The sequence below is a fragment of the Thunnus maccoyii genome, chromosome 4 (genome assembly GCF_910596095.1).
Source record: "Thunnus maccoyii chromosome 4, fThuMac1.1, whole genome shotgun sequence".
Taxonomy (NCBI): domain Eukaryota; kingdom Metazoa; phylum Chordata; class Actinopteri; order Scombriformes; family Scombridae; genus Thunnus; species Thunnus maccoyii.
In genome coordinates this window covers 12,380,118-12,406,468 of record NC_056536.1, presented here as the reverse complement: position 1 = coordinate 12,406,468, position 26,351 = coordinate 12,380,118, and the positions used below count along the sequence as shown (strand labels likewise).

General features: G+C 39.0%; 3 protein-coding genes across 3 annotated transcripts; 2 read left to right on the top strand and 1 right to left on the bottom strand.

The window, feature by feature from the left end:
* Positions 1-455: 455 nt before the first annotated feature.
* On the bottom strand, positions 456-5,253 carry LOC121896131 (taste receptor type 1 member 1). The gene is made up of 6 exons (XM_042409819.1): positions 4,970-5,253; positions 3,894-4,218; positions 3,047-3,802; positions 2,728-2,946; positions 2,160-2,280; positions 456-1,472 (listed from the first exon to the last, which is right to left on the bottom strand). The coding sequence occupies exons 1-6, from the start codon at positions 5,158-5,160 to the stop codon at positions 547-549; spliced, it is 2,538 nt and encodes an 845-aa protein (XP_042265753.1). The 5' UTR covers positions 5,161-5,253; the 3' UTR covers positions 456-546.
* Positions 5,254-9,697: 4,444 nt separating this feature from the next.
* On the top strand, positions 9,698-17,598 carry rprd1b (regulation of nuclear pre-mRNA domain containing 1B). The gene is made up of 7 exons (XM_042409583.1): positions 9,698-10,397; positions 11,838-11,967; positions 12,490-12,623; positions 13,972-14,090; positions 14,335-14,461; positions 15,104-15,279; positions 15,813-17,598. Exons 1-7 carry the CDS (start codon positions 10,247-10,249, stop codon positions 15,960-15,962), a joined length of 987 nt encoding a protein of 328 aa, XP_042265517.1. The 5' UTR covers positions 9,698-10,246; the 3' UTR covers positions 15,963-17,598.
* A 2,084-nt stretch (positions 17,599-19,682) lies between these two features.
* LOC121895988 (kelch-like protein 10) lies at positions 19,683-25,376 on the top strand. The gene is made up of 5 exons (XM_042409582.1): positions 19,683-20,215; positions 20,358-20,844; positions 22,394-23,011; positions 23,371-23,520; positions 24,329-25,376. Exons 1-5 carry the CDS (start codon positions 20,085-20,087, stop codon positions 24,677-24,679), a joined length of 1,737 nt encoding a protein of 578 aa, XP_042265516.1. The 5' UTR covers positions 19,683-20,084; the 3' UTR covers positions 24,680-25,376.
* Positions 25,377-26,351: the final 975 nt, after the last annotated feature.

Genomic DNA, 26,351 nt, shown 5'->3' with positions numbered 1-26,351 from the left:
AAGCAAATCAAACCTTTAATTGACTTTTCATCAACAGTCTTTAATTTTGCTTGTGGAACTCTTGAAACAGTATTATGTCTAAATAATATTAGTTAAACTACCTCTTGTTGCATATTTATGATAATCTGATAAGACTAAAATAGTTGGTTAAGTTGCCAGCAACTGAAAAACAAAATCATTTCATAATAATAACTTCTCTTTCTGCCTTCTGACCACCATCACTCACTAGCAGGCAGTATATTAACAATTACGTCACGTACATGGAGATCTTTTCAGTCTGCATTAATTCCTAAGCTGTAAGTTAAAATGATTATCTGTCCGTGAGCAAGTGTCTCTCCAAGCACCAGAGTTGCTGATCTGTAGGTGAGCATGACCTCTGACCTTTCTAGCAGAGGTCTAGTGTAATAGAACTTAATTTGTACACACAATACACATTTTAAACTCTGTTGTCAGAGAAAAATAAAAGGGAAACTCTGTTCCCATTATTTTTCCTGGTAGGCCTTCACTGTTTGTTGCTACTTTTTATCAAATTAAATAATTACAACTTCATTTTTTACTCATGGTATACATCTGAATGCAGTTCTGGAAATGGGCAGTGGTGTTCATTTGCGGCCTCAGGACAATAATATAAATCTTGGGCAGGAAGTAGCCCCAAAGCATGGCCAGAACGCTGAAGAGTATGGCAAAAACGTGTGTGGCTATGGTGAACGGGCCTCTGCTGATGTAGTAGACAGTGAAGAAGCTTATCCAGGAGATCATGTACACCATGAGGCTGAAGGTGACACACTTGGCCTCGTTATAGTTGGCTGGAAGGTCTTTGCCCATGTAGCTGAAATAGAAGCAGAGGATGCTGAGCAGTGCTACATAAGTGGCCTCGAGACCTGCACCAGGGGATAGGGTGTTACTGCACTCCAGGACAATGCTGTCCGTGTAGAAGTCAAGATCCTGGGATGGCTGTGGAGGGTTGAGGGCCACACGGACCACAGAAATAAACAAGATGATGACAGACACCAGGAAAATGGTAAACTGTGGGCCGTGTTTTTTGGCCCATTTGTCATAGGCCGGCGGCAGCTTGGATGCAAATTTAAAAATGCAGACCACCTGGAGGGAGTGCACAGTGATGCAGGCCAGACACACAGTGAAGCTGAAATTGAATAGAGGTTGCTTGAGGAGGCAGGCCAGAGGAGACGGCTGGCCAAAATGGCACAAAGAGCTCATGGCAGCGGCAGTCAGGGCTGCCAGCATCAGGAGGCAGGTGCGGCCTCCAGCAGACTTGGCCACGGGCGTGTTCAGGTTGAGCAGGAGGATTAGTGCAGTGCTGGAGGTCATGAGAACACAGGCGGCCAGAAAAACGAGCAGGGCGATGGAGAGGGGGTCGTCCCAGGCGAGCAGCAGGACGGTCCTGTTCAGACATTGCTCGCTGCCTGGAGGAGACCACTGCTCTGGCAGACACTGCTGGCATGTAGTGGACTCTGAGGAAGAGAAACAACACAGAAATACACTGGGATGTAAAAACTGGGTTAAAATTTGTTCAAAATGAACACTGGTAAGGCATCACAAGATAAAATGTCTTATAGAAGAGAAAACACAGCAGCATTTGTTAGAAGTTTTAAAATACATGTTGTTAGGCACAGTGACACATTTTATTTAAGCTCTTGAGTCTGTTTGGCTCCTAGTGTGAGTCCTCTGCACCACCTGCAGGTCAAACTCACACACAACAACTGAAAATACTGCTCTGTTGGAGGGATGATATTTTGATCACTTTCTTCCTAAATTGTAAGTGGAACTCAATAGAAAAACAATCTTAAATAAATAAATTGTAAAAAAAATGACTAAATTACTTGAAGGTGTTTTAGTAATATCAGTAGAATAACCGTCTCCCGTGTTTGTCCATCAGTGTGATCTCTGTCCTGACTGGTGGAGTGATATATCTGTCGATCATCTTTGATGATTTCTGTCCTGCACGTATTCACATATTTTTTTCCCTTTTCACAAATAATTTTGTTCTATAAATTGCTGAAACTTTGCCTGGTCAGCCCCCAAATATCTATTTTGTTATCTGTTTTGTTTCTAATTTCATCTCATCTTCATCTTCTTCACACCTGTCCAGTTTTTCTTTTCTTTTGATTGTTTTTTTTTTTGGTGTGTCTTTATTTTACCACTTATATTGAGGAATGTGGCGGAGGGACATTCCTCGCATTCAAAGCAGCACGTATGGTGCCCAGTCAGCAGCTTCTTGTGGCCTTTCTTGCAGGGAGGAGTGCAGATGGACAGCGGTACCTATAGACGCAGGCAACAGGGAGGAGACTGCATTTAAAATTAGAGCAGTTACAGATTAACAATTCATGACTACATGCAGTAGGTTTGTAATAAAAACTCAGTCCACTGGAATATGCATTTTCAATTGCAATTGTTTATTATAATTTGGTGCTTTTGGATTATTTTCCCTCCAAAATACATTGAGAAGGCAGCTGAACAAGCAATTTACTCCAGAAATTTGTTTGGATCTTTCTGACATCTGCACAGTTTTTTCCTATATATTCACAATTGTGTTATCATTTCATAGCCCCTTTGCAGATTTCTCACTTATGGTTTGACCATATCTGCACCAAATGAGAATTTGAACAGAGAACATCTTACAAAAATATTAAAATGCACTCATTAGTACAGTGTACAACAGTTTACAAGCACAACACTGTACACCAAAATACTCCATACTGGTCTTACTGATCTTGAAGCTCCACTGTTGTGCCACTCAATTTGATCTTCATCAATTCTCAATGTAATGGGATCTGGGCTAAAAGAGCCAACCACTCTGAGAGACCAGTCCTTCCCCGTCCAAACCCAGGTCACAATGTCATATCCTGTGGGTGGGTCACCATTCATATCAAAGTACACAGAGGTGTTGTCCAGAGAGAATCTCACTTGCTTGAGCCACGGCAGAAGCTGAGAAAGAGAGAAATGAGGAAAAATCAGTGCCGAACAACAAGAAAGTGGTTCTGAGAGATTTTCCTCTTTGGTAAAAACACAGTTCACGTCTGCTCACCTGCCATGGGTACATATTACTCCTTTGGCACTGTCCAGAATCACATCTCAGTGCTTGGTGCAGAGCATGCGCCACAGCATACACTGCTTTATACACATTGACGGAAGACGTGATGTCATAGTTCTCCAATGAGAACTTCTTCTTGGCGAGGGTGTACAGGTCTGTGCTCTGTAGACAGTCGTTGCCGTCAGAAACGTCCTGTGTGTTACTGTGTTTCATTGAAGCCTCAACAACCTTTCTCTCAAACTCCTGAAAACCAGATAGGGATGCATTTTTGACGGACATGCCGAGCACAGTGCCGATGACATGGATCCCAGGTATGTCTGATATAAGAGTAGCCACTGACCAGTCCTCCGTCCCAATCCACACCTTCTCTGTAACGTTACGCTCAATAACATACGGGAAGAATTTACTGAGTTTTGACTTGCTGGAGAAGAGCACGATGGTGTTGACTTTGGTCTTCAGTATGCCTTCCACCAAGCTCCTCATGGTCGGGATTGTGTCTTTGCTGTGCGAGGGGATGATTCCTTTGTAGGCGATGCAGATGCCGTGGTGTGGTGCTTGCTCGGACAAGCTCTTCATGCCATCCAGGCCGTAGTCATTGTCACTGCCTAACAGTGCAATCCAGGTCCAGTTGAAACGAACCAGGAGCTGGATCATAGCTGCCACCTGGTTCTTGTCACTAGGAATTGTGCGGAAAAAGGCTGGATAGAGGTACTTGTTGCTCAGCTTTTCATTTGATGCTTCATAAGAGATCTACAATGGAGCAAAGAGGATGTAGGGAATGATCCAGTTGTGTATGACAGGTGGAATGGGTAATATTTCAAGAGCCATGAGTAAAACTTACTTGTGGTATGAGATAAGCCCCCAGTAAAGCAGCGGGGGTTATAGATTTGCTGCTGCTGTCCGGCCCAATCACAGCCACGGCCCTTTGACTGTTGTTATAGTTTGGGTCTGTGTCTCCTTCTGTCCCAGGTGTAGAGGTCCTGTGGTGCTGCTGCAGCAGGTCCAGGGTGGCCAGGATACTGGCCGGTATCGAGCAGATGTCATACAGCTGGTAGCCCAGCTTGATTCCTGGTAACAGAGTCTGAGGTCCGGTGCTGTTATTGATTTCCTCCACAGCAAATCTCATGGCTTGCATCAGGTGAAACCCATGTTTGTTGTTTCTACCTCTAGACAAGGTAACATTTAAAGGACAGGTTCACAATTTTTCAAGTCTGTCCTAAAACAAGTGAGGTGCTCAAATGAACATCGACACATTTTTCTTGCTGTAATCATTCCTCCTGTTCATACTGGCCATCAAGAGATGCCTTTATAATGAACTTTCAGTGTAAGTGATGGGGGACAAAATCCACAGTCCTTCCATGAAAAAAGTATTTAAAAGTTCATTTAAAGCTAATATGAAGCTTCAGCCGCCCAAATTAGTCAAATCAAGTCAATATCTTTCAAAGTTATTGTCTTTTTAGTGCAAAATTCCCTCTTTTTGTTACTTTACTTCCACTGCAGCTGAACAGGAAAACACTGTCCAGCGAGACACAAAGAGGGAAATTTTTTTACTAAAAAGACTGTAACTATGGAAGATATCCACTTAATTTAGCCTCATATTACCCTACTTTTAAACTTTTAAATATATTTTTTCTCAAAATGAGGGCTGTGGATTTTGTCCCTCATCACTTACATTATAAGCACATTTGGAGGAGATCTTCTAAAGGTCAGTATGAACAGGAGGAATGATTATAGCAAGAAAAACCTGTTTCAATGTTAATTTAGGCTCCTGATTATTGTTTTAAGACAGACTTGTAAAGTATCCAAAAACAGTATTTGCTTGTGTGAGTGTGAGAAATAAAACCGATGAATCCTTGAATCCTTTGACATACAGTACTGCTCAATTGATCAGTGGAGTTTGCTGTCCAGTAAACTTACTTCTTGCATGGACCAAGAGCAGGCAAACCATCACTTGGTCCATCTGTGTAGTGCAGAGGGAAGAGTCCAGCGATGAGAAAGTCGCCTTGCAGCTGCATTCCCCGTCCCTGAGAGACGTAATCCAGTTCCCCATCAGCTAACTGCAGCATCAGCCAGCCTAAGGAAAGAAACAAAGCACCGCTCAGATCCATTTACCTCGACCTGCACACGGCTGCTGTGGGTGCTCAGTGTGGCTTGCAAAACGGATCAGGGGCTGTTTTTCAAAGTGTGGATTGTTCCCCATGTTGTTGGGAGGATCACTTTTGCATCTTTCCGGGAGGTGTTGGTTCACTGAAGGTTATTTGCATGTCGGATTTGTTTTTGTGACTGTAGAGTTTCATTCCCATTAAACTGAACTGCATAAATGTAATAAGCCATGAAAAAGGAGACCGGTGTTTTTCCATTAATCTTGTACAAGTGACATGCATCTGTTAACCAGAAGAAACACAGACACTTTATGGCTCAGTGCAGATCTATCAGCCATAAAGCTGCTGCTGCAGTGTCGGCACTGGGTTAAGACAAGTTAACTGATCTCTCAAAAAGTTTCATTCAAAAAATAAAGTTTTAACAGAAACTCTGATTCACGTCAGTTTTAAAGGACTTTGTACATAATACTCTTGGTCCTTGTTTGTGTTGTTGTCACTTGAGGTTTCAAATATCTGTAAACACCTTAACAGGATCATCTGTTCTGATGTCTCTTTAATTTAGTTTAGTTTTTAGTTTTAATTTTGAGAAGTTCACAGCACTCAGTACACGATGCTAAGAAGCAAGAAGAACAAAATATCACATTTTGTGAAAGGAAGGTTCTACATACTTAGGTTCAATGCAAATATTAATCACAAAGATAAGCTTTCTGTCTTTAGACCTTCATCAGGGCATGTTTGTCAAAAGTGCTCTCTTGTGAGATATATTAGTTGACCTTACTGGCATTTCTGATCAGATTTTACATGCAAATGTGAAGTTTTTCCTCCTAAGAATTTTTGTTTTTGTTTTTTCATTAATAGCTTATGTTTAACTCAGGGCCTATATAGAAATAGCAATTTCAAACACTGGCTTTCGCTATAATGAAAGTCAATTATCTCGTCTCACACCTGAAGTCAATTCATAGGAAAAAAAGTTTTGATATACAAAATGTCCTCTGATCAGAAAATTGTTTTTACTCTTCACTCATAGCTGTCTAGGGCATTTGACTATGATGTTTTGCTTTGTTGGACATGATAAAACTAAGTAATTTACATACAGAAAACACTCAAGCAAATGGTCATTCACCTGAGCAGCATTGGATGATCTATAACCTGCTGTATCCAGCTCATTATTTGTGCGACAATATCATTTCCCAATTTCACATTTTGATTGATCGTAACCAGAGAAAAGAAAAGTAAAATAAAATCAGTTTTCCCACTAACAGGCTTTTTCACATTAGACATTTTCACTTGTCTTAGCATGAAAGGAACAGATGCAGTAACGCAGTAATAGTCACGAGCAGTGCTGGATCACTCCTGGTTTACCTGGACTGGTCTTCATTAATTAATGTTATTAGTTATACTTGTGTTTTTGCTGCATAGTTAAAATGTTTGTCATGAAACAGGCTTGTACATGTGGGGCTGAATTTGCATTCTGGTTGGTATTTGAGGCTCGTTTTGTTAAGTACACCTGTTGCACTGACAAACTATTTGCCTGACACCCACCTGCGTCCAGGACCCCAACCCATTGTTCTGACAGGAATATTGTGCATTTTGTCAACCACAGTATTATGGAGGCAAATTGACATGTAAATGTCCATGTTTGTACAAACACAAACATTTGAGTGAACATATTTGCATTGTGTAAGCTTTCAAATTTTAAAAGAAAAAAATATTTACCAATAGCTCTTATGATCATTTCTGTTCAAACATGAGGTCCATTCATTAACTGCACATCTGCAGTAGTTATTCAGTCAGAGCTGAAAAACAGTAACAACTGATTGTTGAAACAATAAATAAGGAACACTGATATAAAGAAATATAGCAAAGTTAGAAAATCATAGCGCACACCATTTCTAAACAATAACACAAGTGTTCAATGACCCACTATTACAAAAGAATTGATTCTGACAGACTTTGACCAACTTTTCTGCAATTTCTAGAGGATTAAAAAAAAACAAACAAACTTAAAGACTCTGTGATTATTTTAAAAGGTTTTTTCTCTTTTTCTTTTGAATTAATTCCGCCGTTCACCTGCTCTTGTGATGATATGTTACAAACGGCTACTCCAGTTATGTCTTTTTTAAATTTGAAATGTGATTTGTTTATTGTGGTCTTTACTATGTGAGTATCATTTACCATTTTATTGAATGGACTATTTACATAGATACAAACTCATGTATTAATATGTCAGAGTGATGTTTAAGGATGGAAACATGTGGTAACTAATGAATTTCACCACCACTGTCAGACTTTATTGTTTATAAAGGATTTCATATTAAAATACTGTGTTTATATGCCTCTATATGATACACTGATCAGGATTATTAGTTAATTAGTTAATTTATGAAAAATTATTTGTAGTCATCAGCTCTTACAGACAGTCTTAATGTGCTGCTGACAGTTTTTTACTCTAAATTGTTGTATCATACCAATTTATATCAGTGTTTTTACAAGCTACAACATTATTTCAAATTTAATGACTGAATTCATTACTTACTTAATTTGTTAGCTGGCTTGTTTAGTAATAACATTACTATCATCATCATCATTAATAATAACATTACAGCAGTTTAAAAATGAAGTAAATAATAGCCAAATGTCATATAAACATTGTAGCATTCATTCAAACAAAAATAGAATAAAATCAACATTAAATAAAGAAAGCCATAAGTGGACATTAAGAGCTTTTTTCCAAGTAGTAAAAAAAGAAGAAGAAACCAAAACCTAATAAAGAAAGAGACAAGAAATAAAGCAGAGATGCTGTATTGATACATCCATTGATTATACACTCACTGAGCACTTTATTAGGAACACCTGTGCAATCTAATGCAATCCAATACAGCAGCTCTGCCACAAATTCTATTTTTACACACTGAAACATTCTTAGTTTTTGTCTCCTTTATTAACATACATGAGGGCGGCAAAATATTAGGAACACTTTTCAATATAATGCACTCCATTAAACCACCAACCACTACAACCTCAATAATAAACATAAAGTATATTTATCACCTTTCTGACAATGTCAACAAAAAAATTTTAAAATCATCTGTCAATGTTTCTCAAGAGGTGAGATGTCTTAAAAGCTTTTTCTGTTTTTCGATACTCTACAGACAGAATCACAGATTGACTGAAGTTCAACATAAAACAAGTTTTTGTTTGGAAGCAACTGAAGAAATCTGACTTTGTGAATTTGATGGTTGTAGCCGAGAGCGAACATGCTTACAATTATTTTTTTAATGCCATTATCTCAAGATCAAGACTTAATTATTTCATTATTTCCAGAAAACGAGCTTTGTTACCTTGAGATAACAAGATAACCAACCTGTTACCATGAGAAAACAAAAGGTCTGACCTTTGCACTGCTCGGACTACCAGGCTGAGAGTCATATTTTCCTGGATGTCTAACACTATGTTTTCATTATTTTCAAGCCATATCCATACATGGATGTGTTCTGTCTACTTGACAACAGAAATGAGAATACCTGAATGAATCATCCACTTCATGTGAACAATAATTCAAAACCGCGGGACATTAAACAAATAAACATAACCTTAACCATTCACTGCATAGTGTACTATCATGATGGTTCAGTTTACACCACTAACACTTTAGATGCTTTTATCATGTCAATAATAATAAAACTAATGAAAATATAACAATGCATATTATTTAGTGAAAGAGAAACACATTAGTCTAAGTTAGTATCAGAGATTTTGCTTTGTAGTCTGACTTCTGGCTACAGGACAGTGTAGTTAGTGAGATCTGAGTTCATATCTCTACAGACTTCTTCCACTAGTGCTCTTTTGTGACAGCATCGTTGTTATAATTATTATGAGTGCACTATTATAGATGTAGCATTGGTTCAACATAATGGACAACACATGAAGGAATGACATGCATTAATTATCTTGTTATTTCGAGATAACAAAGCTCATTATCTTGAGATAACGAAATAACTATCTTGTTATCTCGAGGTAACGGCATTTAAAAAATAATAATTGCAAGCACGCACCCATTTGTTTGAAAGACACAGCAATTTTACCAAGTTATCAACTTCATGGCTAAGCATGACATCTCTGGATAAAGAGGACGATAACAGGTGTTACACCGTATTTGGTGACCCCTCAGATTCTGTGACCTGCAGTTTTGGAAGAAGTATTAGTATTAGTAAGTACTCAGATCCTTTATTTAAGTAAAAGTATCAATACCACATTGTAAAAATACTTCATTACAAGTAAAAATCCTGCATTTAAAATCCTACTTAAGTAAAAGTATAGAAGGAATACCAGCTAAATTTATTTAAAGTACTAAAATACTTTAAGTAAGTTTTATTTTAGTACTTTAAGTAGGATTTTAAATGCAGTATTTTTACTTGTAATGAAGTATTTTTACATTGTGGTATTGAGGATCTGGGTACTTCTTCCAAAACTGCAGGTCACAGAATCTGATGGGTCACTAAATACGGTGTAACGCCGGACTCTGCTACGTCACTACAGTGCGACGCACATGTCGAGATGAGGTGAAAGTGCAAGCTGCCATTTTTTCGAAAAACATAAACGTGATTAGTTCAGGCAAAGCAAAGACAAACTGTGAGTTTCTTCCGCCGTCACTCTTTAGCAGTTTTGTTGGACCTGTTGGCGCAGTGAATCCTCATTCTGCACGAATATTAGCGAAGCTTTGTTTATTTAAACTCGGGTTGAAGCGAAGGTTAGCTCGCAGCTGCAGGCTGCAGATGGCTGCTTAGCTCGGCTGGCTAACGTTAGCTGCGGCTGTAAACAAACACTTGAGACAGTAAAGGAGTAGCTGCTGATAAACGGAGCGCACAGCCTGCAGGTTTGTGAGTTACTCAGGATATTTAGGTCAATAATCTCGGGCTTGTGAAGAGCCAACACGACGGTAGAAGCAGTAGGTGAGGAGGAGCATGTCTGTAAGTTAGCGACACAACTTCAGTTTTGATGACAGTGCGAGTTTCTTCACTCTAGCTCGAAGCTCAGTCGCTTTGGAGCAGGTCAGAAACACACATATACACACACAGACACATACACAGACATGTCGTCTTTCTCTGAGTCCGCCCTGGAGAAGAAGCTGTCGGAGCTGAGCAGCTCTCAGCAGAGCGTCCAGACTCTGTCTCTGTGGATCATCCACCACCGCAAACACTCCGGCCTCATCGTCAAAGTGTGGCACAGAGAGCTGAAGAAAGGTACTGTAAGACTGTTCCTGCAAAGTACACACATATATGTTGCAATGTTTGGGTAGTAAAACACGATACTGATAACGTTAAAACTACAGAGATGAGAGGAGAGTCAACAATATGACATTTAGAGGACAACAGAGTTACTGATGTTGTCTCTGATTCAAGATGCTGTTTTCTAACCTGAATGTGATAAGACAGGCTTTTCAGATTAGGACTGGGCGATATGGACAAAATATCATTATACTTTTGACCAAATACCTCTATCGATATTGATATGGTGACAGTATGGTAGGGATGACTGTTGGTACTTTCACAAAATATTTACACAATGAGATTTTTGATAAATAATCATCAGTAATGTGGATATAATGACTAAGTGGGTAAAGACAAATAGTAGAACAGCTGGAACAGTCTGGCAAGTTCAGAAAAGTACATCACTTGACACTTACGTCATATTACGATATTACGATATCCAGAATCTAAGACAATATCTGGTCTCATATCATGATATCGATACAATATCTATGTTACCCAGCACTAATTCAGATGGCCAGAAATGCACAATTTCATGAGTTAGAAGAGTTTAGAATAAAGTCCTCAAATTGATAATTTTATCTTTCCATTAACCCGCAAAAAGTTTTCAGTTTACAAGGACTTGAAATTGAGAAAATCAAGCAATCAGATCTCAACATGTGAGAAGCTGTAATCAGCAAATATTTGGTATTTTTTACATGATTAAAAAGAAAATGAGGATGCAAAACTATTATGACTGAAACTATTCCGTATGGAGTAAGGAAATGCACCATGAAAACATAGTAAAGACAGATGATGTGTCCCGTTGCTGGTTTGTTCTTCTTCCTGCAGATAATTAAACGTACCTAGACATCATGTTGTCATATTGTAGTTCTCCACAAGCTGCAGTGGCGTTTAATAGACGTTATCTAACACATCAGCAGTAAAAGGTTTTTATGTCCGTCAGAATCAAAGAGCTGCGGCTTATTTTTAGACTCACCATTTTGTTCTGACATTCAACATTCACACAGGGTGAAATCTGTTGAACAAGACGCAGAGAGACCACAGACGGAAGCACAGAACAGACCAAAATAACCCTTCAGACTGAATCACTATTTTATTAAACTTTGTTCTATTTGAATCACTGAACAAATCCAAGATGTTTGAGAGGTTTTGAACCAGGATAGTCCAGAATGCAGGACACCCGGAAAACCTGCTGCTTTTTAAGTAAAGAGTCATGAGTTCTTCTAAAAATCAGTCCACTGTTTCTGTGGCTACAAAGACGAACCTTACTGGGAAATAAGTTACTGAAGTAGACACGTATGTTTATAACAGAGTAAATTACATTTAATTGCAAAATAATTTAGAAGGTGTTAGTGTGAGAGCTGATCTTTTTCTGTTAATCTTGAAATATCACATTCATATGTCCTCCAGCTAAAAGCACCAGGAAGCTGACGTTTCTCTATCTGGCCAACGATGTCATCCAGAACAGCAAGAAGAAAGGACCAGAGTTCACCAAAGACTTTGAGTCTGTTCTCGTCGACGCCTGCTCTCATGTTGCCAGGTAGATGTGACCTGACCACTGTATGCTTTCAGACGCTCTGTGTGTGTGTGTGTGTGTGTGTGTGTGTGTGTGTGTGTGTGTGTGTGTGTGTGTGTGTGTGTGTGTAGATAGGTGGAACGATCACAGCCTGAAGGTTTTTGGGAAGTTCAGTATTTAAATATAGTTCTTGATATAAACTGTCTCTAACAGCTGAAGTTTGTCGTATTTCTTCCTTTTTCATTTCCGGTTTTCTATCAAAGCTGGACCACCAAAACACATGTTGACTTAGCGTTTATAGTTTTCTCGAACTAAAACGGGGCCGACTTTTTCAGCTCCAAGTAAAGCCTTTTATGTCAAGAATATTAACAGTGAAAAATATACAAGAGATAATGGGGTAATTAACAGATGTTTCATTCAACTGGTTCAATATATAGTTTATATAAGCTGTGTTGAGAAATGTATTTAATCATTTTTTCTGCTGAACTGTTCTTTACTCCTCGCTGTTCTTCTACTGGACTCTTCTGTCCTCTTTCCTGCCTGCAGTGATGCAGATGAGAACTGTAAAAAGCACATGGAGAGACTGCTGAACATCTGGAAGGAGAGGAGTCTCTACAGAGGTGACTTCATTCAGCAACTCAAGCTGGCCATCGAAGACTCCAACAGCCCCAGACCTTCAGGTTAGATGATCTCTTTGTAACACCTACACATAAGTATAAAGAGTAATATGTAGGGGAGAGCAGTGTATCCTGATTTATGAGGTGAATGCATCATCAATAGGCTACTTCTGAATATATTTTAATAACCACAGAATTTCTGCCAAACATTAAACATTTCTTATTACTATTCACTGTTAGTTACTTAATCACATGCATGTTAAAACATGGCACATATTCTGTCAAATAACGTTTATTTCGTGAATGTTTTGAAATAATGAGGCGCTTTCTGCGTGCAAACACACAACAGCAGCAGAGAAGCAGAAAATGTGGCACTAAACAAGTCTGTTCATGTGAATGTGATCTAATGTGAGAGAGAAGCTTCTATTGATGCTAGTATTGATAGTTAAAACAAGACTTAGTATCACTGGTGGTATAAGTGTGGCTCCGTCTATTTCTTGAAAATACCCATTTAAGCGAGTGAAAGCAGATGGTTGACACATGCTTCAATAAACCTCTGTAGTCCAGGTTTCAACTGTTTACTGAAAAACTTTCTTCTTCAAATACAAAAATGAAACATGATGGAAAAAACTGAACATTTTAACCAATCACAAGTCAAAGCTGTCTGCAGTCGTTATTGGTCCTTATTAAGCACACTGCAAGGAAACTATAGAGCTGCTTATCTTTAGCAAATTAAATACATCAAACTACAACTAGTTTATTTTGTATAGTATAGTGTAAGTTTTCTTATATAGATGTATGCAAAGTCTCAGATTTCTTTAAGATGCATAGAATAGTGTAATGGTAATGTAACCGAGCGTCCTGGCTTCACCTGACTGTATGAGCTTAATAAGGAAACAATAAATTGGACGATAAGTCCAAACTTCTCAATTTAAACATTGTTATTTATTTATAACTTTTTGTTGGAACACACCACACAAAATAAAACCCCTCGTTCTCCCCTCCTAAACAAAGACGAGTTGAATCTCATCCAGTTGTCCCTCTCAGCTCCCTTACAGTCAAGATGGCAGCAAAGTTAACAAAAACAGGGGTTTATTCATCTTGTATCATGTCAACTTGAGTGGATCATAACGTATCGGGTATGAAATTAATCTGCAGATGCTCTGGTTCAAGATGAGACCAAACTCTACTATGGATGACAGGTTACTGTAGGCTCATAAGGAATCACGTTATAAAATACGTTTTAAAAAAATTGTGAATCGCTGCAACCACGAGAAGTCTTTGAGCACACGATCATAAATGTGCACAAAAAGTATGAGGCTAATATTACGCCTGTCAGAGATAATTAACTACTTCATTTGGTTTCACATGAGTGTTTTACTGTTCTGTGGTTCTAAACTTAATTCTGAAGAAGAGAAGAAGGCTGTCAAACGAAGCTATCAGAAGATCCAGGAAGATGAAGACGATGAGGACGACGACTACAGGAGCCACAACTCCCCTCGCAACACAGACGCCACCGCAACTCAGCTGGTAGGAGGCCAACACTTTGCTTCAACAGCAGAAATTGCAGGAATAAAATCACTCCTAGTTAATGTAAAGATGATGCTTGTTTCTCTTGCATTTTTTTTTCTTCTTGCACTGCTGTCTCTCTTCTTCCTGCTCTCGTTTCTCACCTTTGTACCTCTTTTATATTCCTCCACTTTACTTTGTTTACTCTGTGACATGGCTTCTCCTTTTAACTTGCTCCCTCTATTCCCTTTAAACACACGTTCAGACAGAAGAGCTGGTGAAGGCCCTGCAGGACTTGGAGAACGCTGCATCGGGTGACGCTGCTGTTCGTCAGAAGATCGCCTCGCTGCCGCAGGAAGTCCAGGATGTTTCTCTGCTGGAGAAAATCACTGGTACGACTTTACAGCTCAGCTCGATCAGAAATTACTTCACTTGGAATGTCTTTTAGATTTTTTTTTAGCATGGATTTGCACTATTTTCATTTTCTCCTCATTTTTGAAACATGCTTCTGAAATGTATTCGTTGTAATTGAAAATTCCTCATAGCTGTCTTGGTTTCTGTATCATAGTGGGACTGTCTGTTGAATTTTCCAGGGTTTATGTTGAAGTTTTATCTGATGGATTTACAATGAGATGAAAGATGTTGTGACAAGAACAAAAGTAGTTTAGCTGAGGAAACAAATATAAAGCAAATGCAATAATGTTGAAAGTAAAATGTAAACAGTTATACAGGAGGTATGAAGTTAAGTTACAGGTGTTGCCTAAACTACCAGTTGTTAAAATCAGGTGTTACTAGCAATCACTTTACAGCAATAACTGTACATGATACAAAAATATGCTCCTTTTAACATAAAACAAAATATATTAAATCAAGGCACAATTACAGTAGAATAAAGGATTTTAGTGAAAGTACAGTAAAAAAAAAAGTTTTTCAAAGAGATTAACATGTCTTAAGTTTACTGCTTTGTACAGTAATAAACTCTTCAAAGAAACGTCATTCCGTAACCGTTATTACCCACTTTGGCCCCAATCTAGACAAAGAGGCAGCAGACAAGCTGTCGAAGACGGTGGATGAAGCCTGTTTGCTGCTGGCAGAGTACAACGGTCGACTGGCCGCAGAGTTGGAGGACCGGAGGCAGCTGGCTCGCATGCTGACTGAATACATCAGCAGCCAGAAGGAGGCGCTCACGGAGAGAGAGAAGAAACTAGAGGCAAGGCGGCGCATGCACAAACATAACAGTCAACAGCTTATTGACAACACACTAGAGATCTGAGTGTTTTCAATCACTTATTGATAAGTGTTAAATCAGATAAGAGAACATCTTCACATCCAGAAAAGGCACTTCAAATGTTTTTAATTAACTGTCCATGTGATGATCCCAGTTGAGATCTATAGTACATGATGCACAATGGAAAGTACAGTTCACAGCTTGTACTTAAACACACATCACAATTTCTCAACACTTGTCATTATAAACCATAAATCCAACAGCTTTTGCCTTATTGTAACTATTTTGGCTCAGACTGCAGCTTGGCTGAGCTAGCTTTAGCATGGAGGACAAGGAAACAATGGAAAGAAAGTTGAATAGCCAACCTGATTTTAAGTTTTCCCATAGTAACATATTCACTATTTTTGTAGTTTTAGTCTTAAGTCAGTTTACAACCTTGTGATAACTGTTATTCACGAGTGAGTAATATTCTCTCAGCTCATACTGTGCTGTGTTTTCTTGATTCTTCTGTGCAGGAATATAAACAGAAACTAGCGAGGGTGACCCAGGTGAGGAAAGAGCTCAAGTCGCACATCCAGAGTCTCCCTGACCTCTCCCTCCTGCCCAACGTGACCGGGGGTCTGGCCCCGCTCCCCTCGGCCGGAGACCTCTTCTCCACCGACTGAGAGGTCTTTGCTTGGACAAACTACTCCCCCGTGCCCCGCCCTACCCAAACCCAGCCCCATGTTTGATTCACAAAATATTTCCAGCAAGGAGGCACACGTGGTCAAACCTCTCCCCAGCAGAGTAGCCAGCACACCTGCTAACTCCAAACCTGCAGGACAAGAGGGGGGAAGGGACATTAGAAGGAAGGTTTGGTGAAACGCTCTACAGAGAACAGAGACTCTGTCAGCCTGAATTTTTCCCGCTCGACCGTCAAGGATTCCACTCCACCAGCTTGGAACGAGTTAGTTTCCTTTTAGTTTTAATTTTTTTTTTTTACGCTGGAAATGTCAGTGATTTAGGAGGAGGTGGCGGGGTTAAAGAGACAAAGTTTAGACAGACAGAAATGTTGGTTGTCAGGACGTGTCATGTGTCTTTCTGTGTGGTATATTTTGAATGCAGCGAGCAAAGGTTTGCTCTCCCAATTCTCAGATTGGTTGTGACTACACTGTGAAGAGAATGTATCATTCATTAGTTTCAGTCGGCCTTCAGTTGTTGATTTGATACATGTAGGTGTATTTGATGTAGGTATACAGTTCAGATCGGGTTCAGTGTACGTTGTTTCGTGGTTGTTTCATGATGAGTTGCTCATTGGTCGACAGCTGTGACATAACACACTCATTTTAGTAACACTTGACAAGATGGTGATTAAACAGGATTTGTGTTCCACAAGCCTTTGTTTTCACACCCCGTTTAGCATTTGTTCATTCTCATTTATAAAGCACCCGTACGTCTAAGCTTGTTTGTTTTCATGCTTTAATTTGGACGTTTATGCTTGAAATAGGATAAGGCTAATTATGTTCACAAGTGTGTACTAGACAAGGTTTTGAGAACAAATACTGGTAGTTTGAAAAAAAACAAAGTTTGCTTTTCAAGAAACTGTCTGGCCTTACTTGTGGCTTACTTGTTTAAAAAAATTATGAAACCCCAAAACTCAAAAATATATGTTCTGAGAGGGCAACAAAGGAGATAAAACAGAAGAAAAGTGTTAAATATCTTAAGGTTTTAGTGTGTGTAGGGTTGGGCAATATGGATGTCAAGAAGTGTAAAGATAAATAGGTCAGAAGAAGACCTTTCTCTGATATAGTTATATATATCACATTCATTTCATTAGATGGTAATGTGAAATGGACTGGAGCTGTCATTTATTCTCAGCTGCATTCTCAAGTTTTTAAGAAAATTGTGTATAAATGATCTACAATGTTAAACCCCCCTGGCATGATTAAAATGATAAATAATAATGAATACATATTGCTCAGCCCTACTTGTGTGTAGACATCCAATGATTAAATATTTTACTAAAAGAAATAACAGCAGATTCACCACTGCAGTCCCTTTCTCAAGTATTTTTATTTTTAAATTTAGATATTAAGGTCAGGAAGAGAGAGTTGTTCCCCAAATAAGTTTAGGTACAAGTTTGTGATGATTTTGTGAACATCATCTGTGAAGGCCAGAATAACATGGACCATTTGTTTAGCTTGTATTTGATTTTCAGTTATTTGTATACAGAGAGAAATCTTCATCGATTATGTTTGATGATAAAAGGTCACAGATGTTTACCTAGACAAACTACTCATTTTATTAAAGCTTTCAGAAGCCGATCGCAGCTCCTGCTGCTGGTGAGATGAGTGTTTTCTACAGTTAAAGAGCAGACGGTGTTACAGTAGCTGTAACTTCCTGCTGATGCAACAGACTCAGGCGAGAAATGCTGCTGCAAATCCTTTCAGAAAACTCTTGATTGTTTGGTGTCTCCTGGCCGACTGTGACCAAAAAAATGTTTCAAACAACAGGTTAAAATGTGAATCGCAGCAACTTCAGCAGTGTTTGTTAAACCAAAGGATGTAAATGTTTTCATTACAGTCACTGACAGGGACCCATAATAGGTATTCGGGCCTGTTTTTGACCCCTAATATCAGAGAAAGTTTCTGTTGGTTTGGATGTTACATTATAAAGAAAAAGAACAGAGTGTAGAAATCGTGATCCGTTATTTGGTGCAGTTTCGATTCAAATGTAATTCAGTGGTAAACTTAACAATGCATACAAAATATGTCCAATACAACCGTTGTACACCAGGAAGGATTTCAGCAACATTTTGACCCAGGTGTGCTTCACATGTTAGATATTAGTTAGATATTTTCTTACCTACTTGCTGTGTGGTACGGTACGGCGTTTCTCTCTGCAGAATCGTACTGTACTAGCAGGACTCTACCAGTAGGGGTAGTGTTTTCTGTAATGAAAGTGATTCAGTGGATGCCAATAAACTGGAACCATTTGAACAAATCTGTGCTCTCGTATTAAGTCATTGCAAGATAAATAAACTTATAGAACACACACACACACACACACACACACACACACACACACACACACACACACAACAGAAACCCACACTGTTAAATGTGTTGCTTGTGGGTTTTTTGACTGAAAATAGAACGATTCAGGTCATATACGATACAAGACTATACTAAGGCCTGTGTTGCTCAGGCTACTTAACAAGGTGGGGGTGTTGCCTTAATATACAGTGCTGTGTAAAAGTTCTAGGCACTTTAGAGGTTTATATTCATATCCATAACGCAATACCATCAGAGAGGTGTCTGAACGGTTCCAAATTCATTCTGCAGCATGGCAACAACCCCCAAACATACAGCCAGAGACATGAAGAACTTTTTTCAGTGACAAGAAGAACAAGGAGTCCTGCAACAGATGGTATGGCCCCAACAGAGCCCTAATCTCAACATCATGGAGTCAGTCTGGGATTAACATGAAGAGAAAGAAGAAATGAGACGGCTTAAATCCACAGAAGAACTGTGGCAAATTCTCCAAAATGCTTGGAACAACCCACCTGCCAAGTATCTTGAAAAACTGTGTGCAGGTACACTGAGAACTGGCACTATTTGAAAGGAAAAGCTTGGTCCCAGCAAATTTTGATTTGATTAAGGTTTTTTCTCTTTACTGAACTTTGTATGAATTTAATTGATAAAGAAAAACAATTTATAGCATTATTTTTGTGAGCATCCTCACTTTACTCTTAGCACCAAAATCTTTGCACAGTACTGTATGTCTATTCTCAATTTAACCTCCAAACTTGACATTAAAGGCTATGTTCACAATTTTCCAAGTTTAAGCTGTCCTGAGGTACCCAAATGAACATTTAAAGAGCTTTTGCTTGCTGTAATCATTTCTCCTGTTCATACTGGCCCATTGTAAGATCCCTTCATATTCAGCTTTCACTGTGAATGATGGGAATATCTACAGTCCTCATTCTGTGTAAAAAATGTATGTCAAAGTTTATCTGAGGCTAATATGATGCTTCAGCCATCCAAATTAGTAATGGCAAGTGGATATCTTAGTTTCAGCCTTTTCATTAGTATCCTTCCACTGCAGCTCAACAGGGAAACACAGCGGGGATCTTCTAATAAAAACACATTAACTTGGAAGATATCCACCTTATTTGATTAATTTGGTTGGCTGAAGTCTTATATTAGCTTTGTATTAGCTTAACTTTGAAATACACTTTTACACAAAATGAGGCTTGTGGATTTTGTTCACCATCACTTACATTAAAAGCACATTTGAAGGGGATCTTTTATGAAAAGGAGGAATGATTACAGCGAGGAAAACCGCTTTCAGTGTTCATATGGACACCCGACGACTGTTTTAAGACAGTCTTGAAAAATTGTGAACGTATTCTTTAAATTCAACTAATTAAAGGCTTCGTCCAGGGCAATGGACTCTGCTCATTTAATATTTGGTATTTGGTTTCCTGAGCAAAGCCTTTCAGGGACGTCTTGATGCTTTTGGATTTTTTTGTGAGTAGTTCTGAAACTTTAAACCTTTTCCACATCGTGTCACAGCACTTTCGCAGCCTTATGAATGTATTTTTTAATTACTATTTTGTGAAAACAGTCATAACAAGAGAATAAGTCATTGTGATGTTGCTGTTTATGACACAATGACGGTCCGTTCTAGAAGTCCGTCATGATCTGTGATCTGAGAGAGCACAAGTCTCACACAACAAGAGAAACTCACTGAGAAACACAAAACACAAATACAAAGAGTACAAGTTCTCAAACTAAAAAGCAAAGATGAGTGAGATCAGCTCGGTGTATAATGAGCTCCGTCTGGAACAACAGCTTTGCGATGCTTTGATCAGAGTGGACAACGAAGAATTTCAAGCGCACAAAATCATCCTCTGTAATTGCAGTTCGTACTTCAGGTGAGTTGGCTATCACAGAGATTCTGCAGAATTTATAATGATAATAATGATATGTATATTTATGTTATTATTTTGTGAAGTGTAACTGTAAAAAGTGCTGATATTTTCAGTCCCTTGTTTTTGTCTTGTTTCTGATCCACAGAGCTCTCTTCACTCACTGGTCGAGTCCGGACAGTCGGGTTTTTGAAATTCACAATGTGACGCCTGACATGATGAAGATCATCATCGAGTTTGCCTACAACAACTCTGTTTCTGTGACCAACGAGAATGTACAAGAACTTTTTATAGCAGCAGATCGGTTCAATGTAACGGGCATCACACAGGCATGCTGTGACTTCCTGGAGGAGCATCTGACCCCAGAGAACTGCATCGGCATCTGGTGGTTCACAGACGTCTATTACTACCCCGAAATGAAACACAAGGCCTTCCTCTTCACACTATATCACTTTGAGGAGGTTGTTGCCACCTCAGAAGACTTCCTGCAGCTCTCTGTGGAGGAACTTGTTAAAATCATTGAGAATGACTTGCTCAATGTAAAGCAGGAGAAGATGGTGTTTGAGGCTATCCTCCACTGGATTGCATATGCGCCTGAGGAACGCACAGATTACATCTCTCTGCTTTTGTCTAATGTAAGTGAAGGGTGAATAATTTCTCAACGACAACTACATTTACTTTTGATTTGCATTTTTTACATCCAGCTAATGGTGTGCTCATGAACAAATTATCAGGACTATACTCAAGACTACCTTAGAAAAGTCTGATAACACGTGATATTAAATCAAGGCCGGATGTTTGGACGAGAGGACAAACTCAAAACTGAGACCAGGGCCCCTATTTCTCTTTTTTTACTCTAATGTTTTTTGTTTAAATACCCCCTCCAGTTAAAAATGTATTTTGCTTATTGTTACTTAACGTGGATGTTTGAGCTTCACCGTTCAGAATGATGTAAGTGCAGAATTTGACGCCACAAGACTGTTTTTACATTTGTCTGCTCAAAGTCGAAAGTTTTTCTGTGGTAATTGAAAATCTGATTTGAAGGGGTAGGCCTGATAGTGTTTGTGACATCACAAGCAGTTCAGAGCGTGGTCCAGTATGCAATTTACACAATATGGAAACTTGAAGCCTCCAGCTTAAATACACTGAGAATAGGTTTTACAGTGAAGTAGGAGACATCTTGTATCCAGCAGTTAAACTTTTGAAATGAAAAATCTTTGCATATGCATAGATTGTGGATTTTTTCATGTAATTTGAACATAATTTTAAGGATTTTTAGCAATGTTATGAACTTTTTTTTATTGAAAAACCATGTCAGACACTAATTATTATTCCAAGCAGAGGATTTTTAGATGTCTTAAAAACATATCTTGGGGGTATCTTTCCCCAATGGGGCTTTGCTCACAATCCCTTGCTAAATAAGATAAATACTAACACCTTCATATATAAAATCATATGTACATATCGTAGGATGGTGTCTGCTAACATGAAACATAGATACATTCAGATACACAAGACATAAATATACATTTACACGTCCAAGTGTGATCACAATCATTCACGTGCCCTTATTTATCAAACTACTAAAAGTAAAAGTTTGGATTTAAGTGAAAGATAAAAATAACAATCCTTCCCTTTCACTCCTGCTCACAAACTTAAGAATAAAAACTATTTATCAAACTTCTTTTGAAGTTTGAGAGCTCCAGAGGTCTCTTAAAGGACCAGTGTGTAGGATTTAGTGGCATCTAGTGGTGAGGTCACAGATTGCCAACTAAATACCCCTCCCCAATGCGAAAGGCCCTCTTTAGAGCCAGTGTATGGTTTGTCCGTTCTGGGCTACTGTAGAAACATGGCGGTGCAACAAGGCAGGCTCTGTGGAAGAGGACCCACTCCCTATGTAGATATAAAGGGCTCACTCTAAGCTAATGAAAACACAACGGATACTTATTTTCAGGTGATTATACACTAATTACAAAGTATTTATGAATGTTATATTCCATTTCTGCCAAGTCCGTTCCGCTAGATGCCACTAAATTATCCACACTGCACCTTTAAAGGCCAGTGTATATGCTGATACAATACTTCAAGATAAAATCAGCTGGTAATATGAGTGATGCTGATGTATCAGTCAGGTTCTGTTTTACACAATCTAATTTCAACTTCTTCCTTCATGTCTCTGTTCAGGTCAGGCTGGCTTTAATGAGTCCAACATATATCACAGACAATGTGAGCAACAACGAAGTGGTGAAGGCGAGTGAAGAGTGTCGACCGATTCTCCTCAAGACCATGCAGGCCATGCTCGACCTCAGAACAAAAATTTTCTCTGACTCTGTTTTCTTTAACCCTTTGGCCCGTCCACGTCTGCCTCCTGCCATCCTGTTGGCCATTGGAGGCTGGAGTGGTGGCAATCCCACCAATGGCATTGAGGCGTATGATGTCCGTGCTGACCGCTGGGTCAATGTAACTAACAATGAGGAGGGTCCAAGGGCCTACCATGGTGCTGCTTTCCTCAATGGATCAGTTTACTGTGTCGGCGGCTTTGACAGTGTCGAACAGTTCAGCAATGTGCACAAGTTTGATCTGAGCATGCAAACCTGGCAGGAGGTGGCACCGATGCATTCCAGCCGCTGCTATGTCAGCGTTACTGTGATGGACGGGTGCATCTACGCCATGGGAGGTTTTGATGGACATGATCGACTCGAAACTGCTGAGCGCTATCAGCCCAACACCAACCAGTGGACTGTAATTGCACCCATGCACGAGAAGAGGAGTGACGCCAGTTGCACAACCCTCCACAACAAGGTGAGCAGCTGAGAATAACAACTCTATGTTGGGGCAGCGAGAGCACAGAGGTTGCACATCTCTAAAGAAACACAGGACGTTGAGGTGGACAAATTTAACTAGATTATTTAAATGGTAGATGGAGCAACCAGCAAATGACTGTCATTACAAAACAAATGCCCAAACAGCATTATCCCTCAGTGTAATAAGCATTTCAAAATGCAGTATTACCAGTTCACGAGATGTTTCCTTTAAAAAGTCTATCAATGGTGTTTACAGTAGAAAACAGATTTTACCAGATACCAAGTTAATGTTTTATAGTACATGTCTTCAGTTGAAGTCTACAAAAGTTTACTTATTACCTCTTTAATTCACTTCAGGTGTACATTTGTGGTGGCTTCAATGGGAACGAGTGCCTGTCCACAGCTGAATGTTACAACCCAGAGACCGACGAGTGGACAGTCATCTCCTCCATGGGCAGCAGACGCAGTGGAATTGGGGTCATCACCTACGCAGACCGAGTCTTTGCAGTAAGCAAACTGAACACTCTAACACAGAGGTGCTGAAGATGTACTTAGCAGAGTTTCAAATAGGACTAATGTAAATCTGATATTTTAGTTTGCCAATATTATATAGCACACCTCAGATATGATGTCCCTAAAAACTTTCACATTAAAGGCAGTAATGTACTGATAATGTAATACAATTAAAGATGAAACGATTAGTCAATGAATTGAATATAAATGGGCAACAATTTTTATAATGGAGTCATCATTCAAGTCATTATTGTTTAAGCAAAAATTATGAATATTCACTTTTCCAGCTTCTGAAATGTTATTCACTATTTTATAGACCAAATGATGAATTAAAAAAATAATAAGCAGACTAATAAATAATGAGAATAATTGTTAGTAGCAGCTCTAAATACAGTAATGAACAGAATAGATGCAGTGTGTCTTTAAGACCTCATAAGACCTTTTTTTGTCTGAGTTTCAATTGACAGTTTCAGTATCTTATCGTCTACATGTTGTCTCTTGTGAGACTCGGTGCTTTGAATAAAATCTTGTGCACGACAGAAAATTCTTGTAATATTCTGGTAGAAAAGTTGTCACATTTAAAAACATATTGCCAGAAAATATCAACAGTTTTACTCAAAAATATTATCTGTTGCCTCCTACGCTTTGCCCTACAGAGTAGATCACTTAATCTATTGAAACTCAGGCACACGTTGAGGTCAGGTGCCCTTTGTCTCAAGGTGTGGAGTATAAAATGAGACACAAACAGACAGAAAAATAGTAGAAGCAGTCTCGTCTTCACATTTAATCTTTTATGTATAAGGTTGGTGGTTTCAATGGAACCAGCCGTCTACGCACTGCTGAGGCCTACAACCCTCACACCAACACCTGGCACTCTGTGCCCTCCATGCTGGGCACACGCAGTAACTTTGGCATCGCAGTGATCGACGACCGCCTCTTCGTGGTCGGGGGCTTCAACGGCTTTACCACCACCTTTGACGTTGAGTGCTACGATGTCGAAGCTGGTGAGTGGTCTGCTGTCCGTGACATGGAGATCTCTCGCAGTGCTCTGAGCTGCTGCGTGGTGCACGGATTCCCCGACATGGCCGAGTACGCTGCCCCTCGTTACCAAATGCAATTCTCTGATGAGGAGGAGGAGGAAGCAGCGCATTGATGAAGATCCATCTGACCATGAGTTATATTGTTCTGTAAATAAATTTCTCTACACATCAAATCACAGCTGTGCTATTGTTAATCAAGTGATTGCAAAGATTATCAGCTTGTATGACCACTTAACAAGACTGTGTACAAGCCCCCGTGACCTTTGACCTCTTGTTGAGTAGTGAAGGGAAGGAGGAAAGTTTCTCTCTGCTCATGCTGCGTGCGTCCACATGTTTTGTCGCTGGATTTGGTGTGTCTGCACCATTACAGTGTAGTGGCGTTCTGCGCTTTAGGGTAGAGGTACTGTGAGTAAGACCCATTTCCATGTACATTATGGCACATCAGTATTTTATTGAGACAGACTAGAAAAAAAACAAAAGCTATCCTTTAAATCTGACTTTGAGGTGTGTACCTATGGGCATATGTGATATCACAACTAATCATTCAGTCTAATATGCAACTTACACTGATGTGATGTGGAAACTTGAACACACATTGAAGCACATAAGGAACTTTTCAGTGAAGTAGGAGTTTAATTAGCTAATTAAACAACAGCCAGTCAGATCAGGAGATCAACTGCCTGTGCAGTGGCAGCACACACCTTACTTTCACAAGTTTTGGGTTTTTTAAATGTATTGTGGGAGTTGAATGGATTTGTGGTATGTTTACCAAGATAATTTATATTTGGAATTGCAATAAAGATTCATTGGTGGGATGAGAACCAGGTCCATGTGCATTCTTACTAGTGATCACAATCTGAGTAACCAGCTATTCAAGACGAAATTTTAAAGTCCTCATAACACAAAGACTGTCAAGTTTCAGGAGGAGCAAAGCAAATTCCGTCCTGATTGTGGAACAACAGAAAAGTTTTTTCTCATGCAGGGATCCTGGTTGGAGAGGTGATGGAAGTTTCCCTTTCAGCTCACATACCAGCTCACGTGCTTTGTGGATCCTCATCATGAGCTCTGAGATCATACTTTCTCTTTTTTACTTCATCAGACACACCAACTGATAGAAAAGCCTGACGCATATTGGATTTTTGACACTGATAAAAAGTTTCATAATGATACATCAGCCAGAATTGCTTTTTTTTTTCAAAACATGAACACATAACTCCTATAAACACGTTTGACAAGGATCCAATAAATTTGGTTATTAAAGAATTGTGACCAAATTATGTACTGATATTTTACAAACAAAAATTAAATTGTCAGTCCTCTCTGGTCGACAAACTTAGCAATGGTAAACTACCTCAAACATATCACCGGCATTTCAATATTGCAATTCTTTTTACTTAATGGGCAATTTATCAAGCTCTACACTCATGGGCTACTCTATTCCACCTATAGATACATACATTTGTAGACTGCACCTGCACTTCATGGCAGTGATGAACACACTGTTATTAATTTAACTTAATTAATTAATTAATTAATTAATTTAATAAACAAAGTAACATACTTACATAGGCTACATAATGGATAATGTCCCTGACTGTAGTAATAGAAGGTTTTCAGAAACAACATCATGGTGGTTGTTGTCCTCATTACGTGTGTGTTGTACAGTATCTCCTGAAAATTATGCAGTGATGAAAGAAATACTCAGATCCTTTATTTAAGTAAAAGTATCAATACCACAATGTAAAAATACTTAATTATCAGTAAAAATCCTACTTAAATACTAAA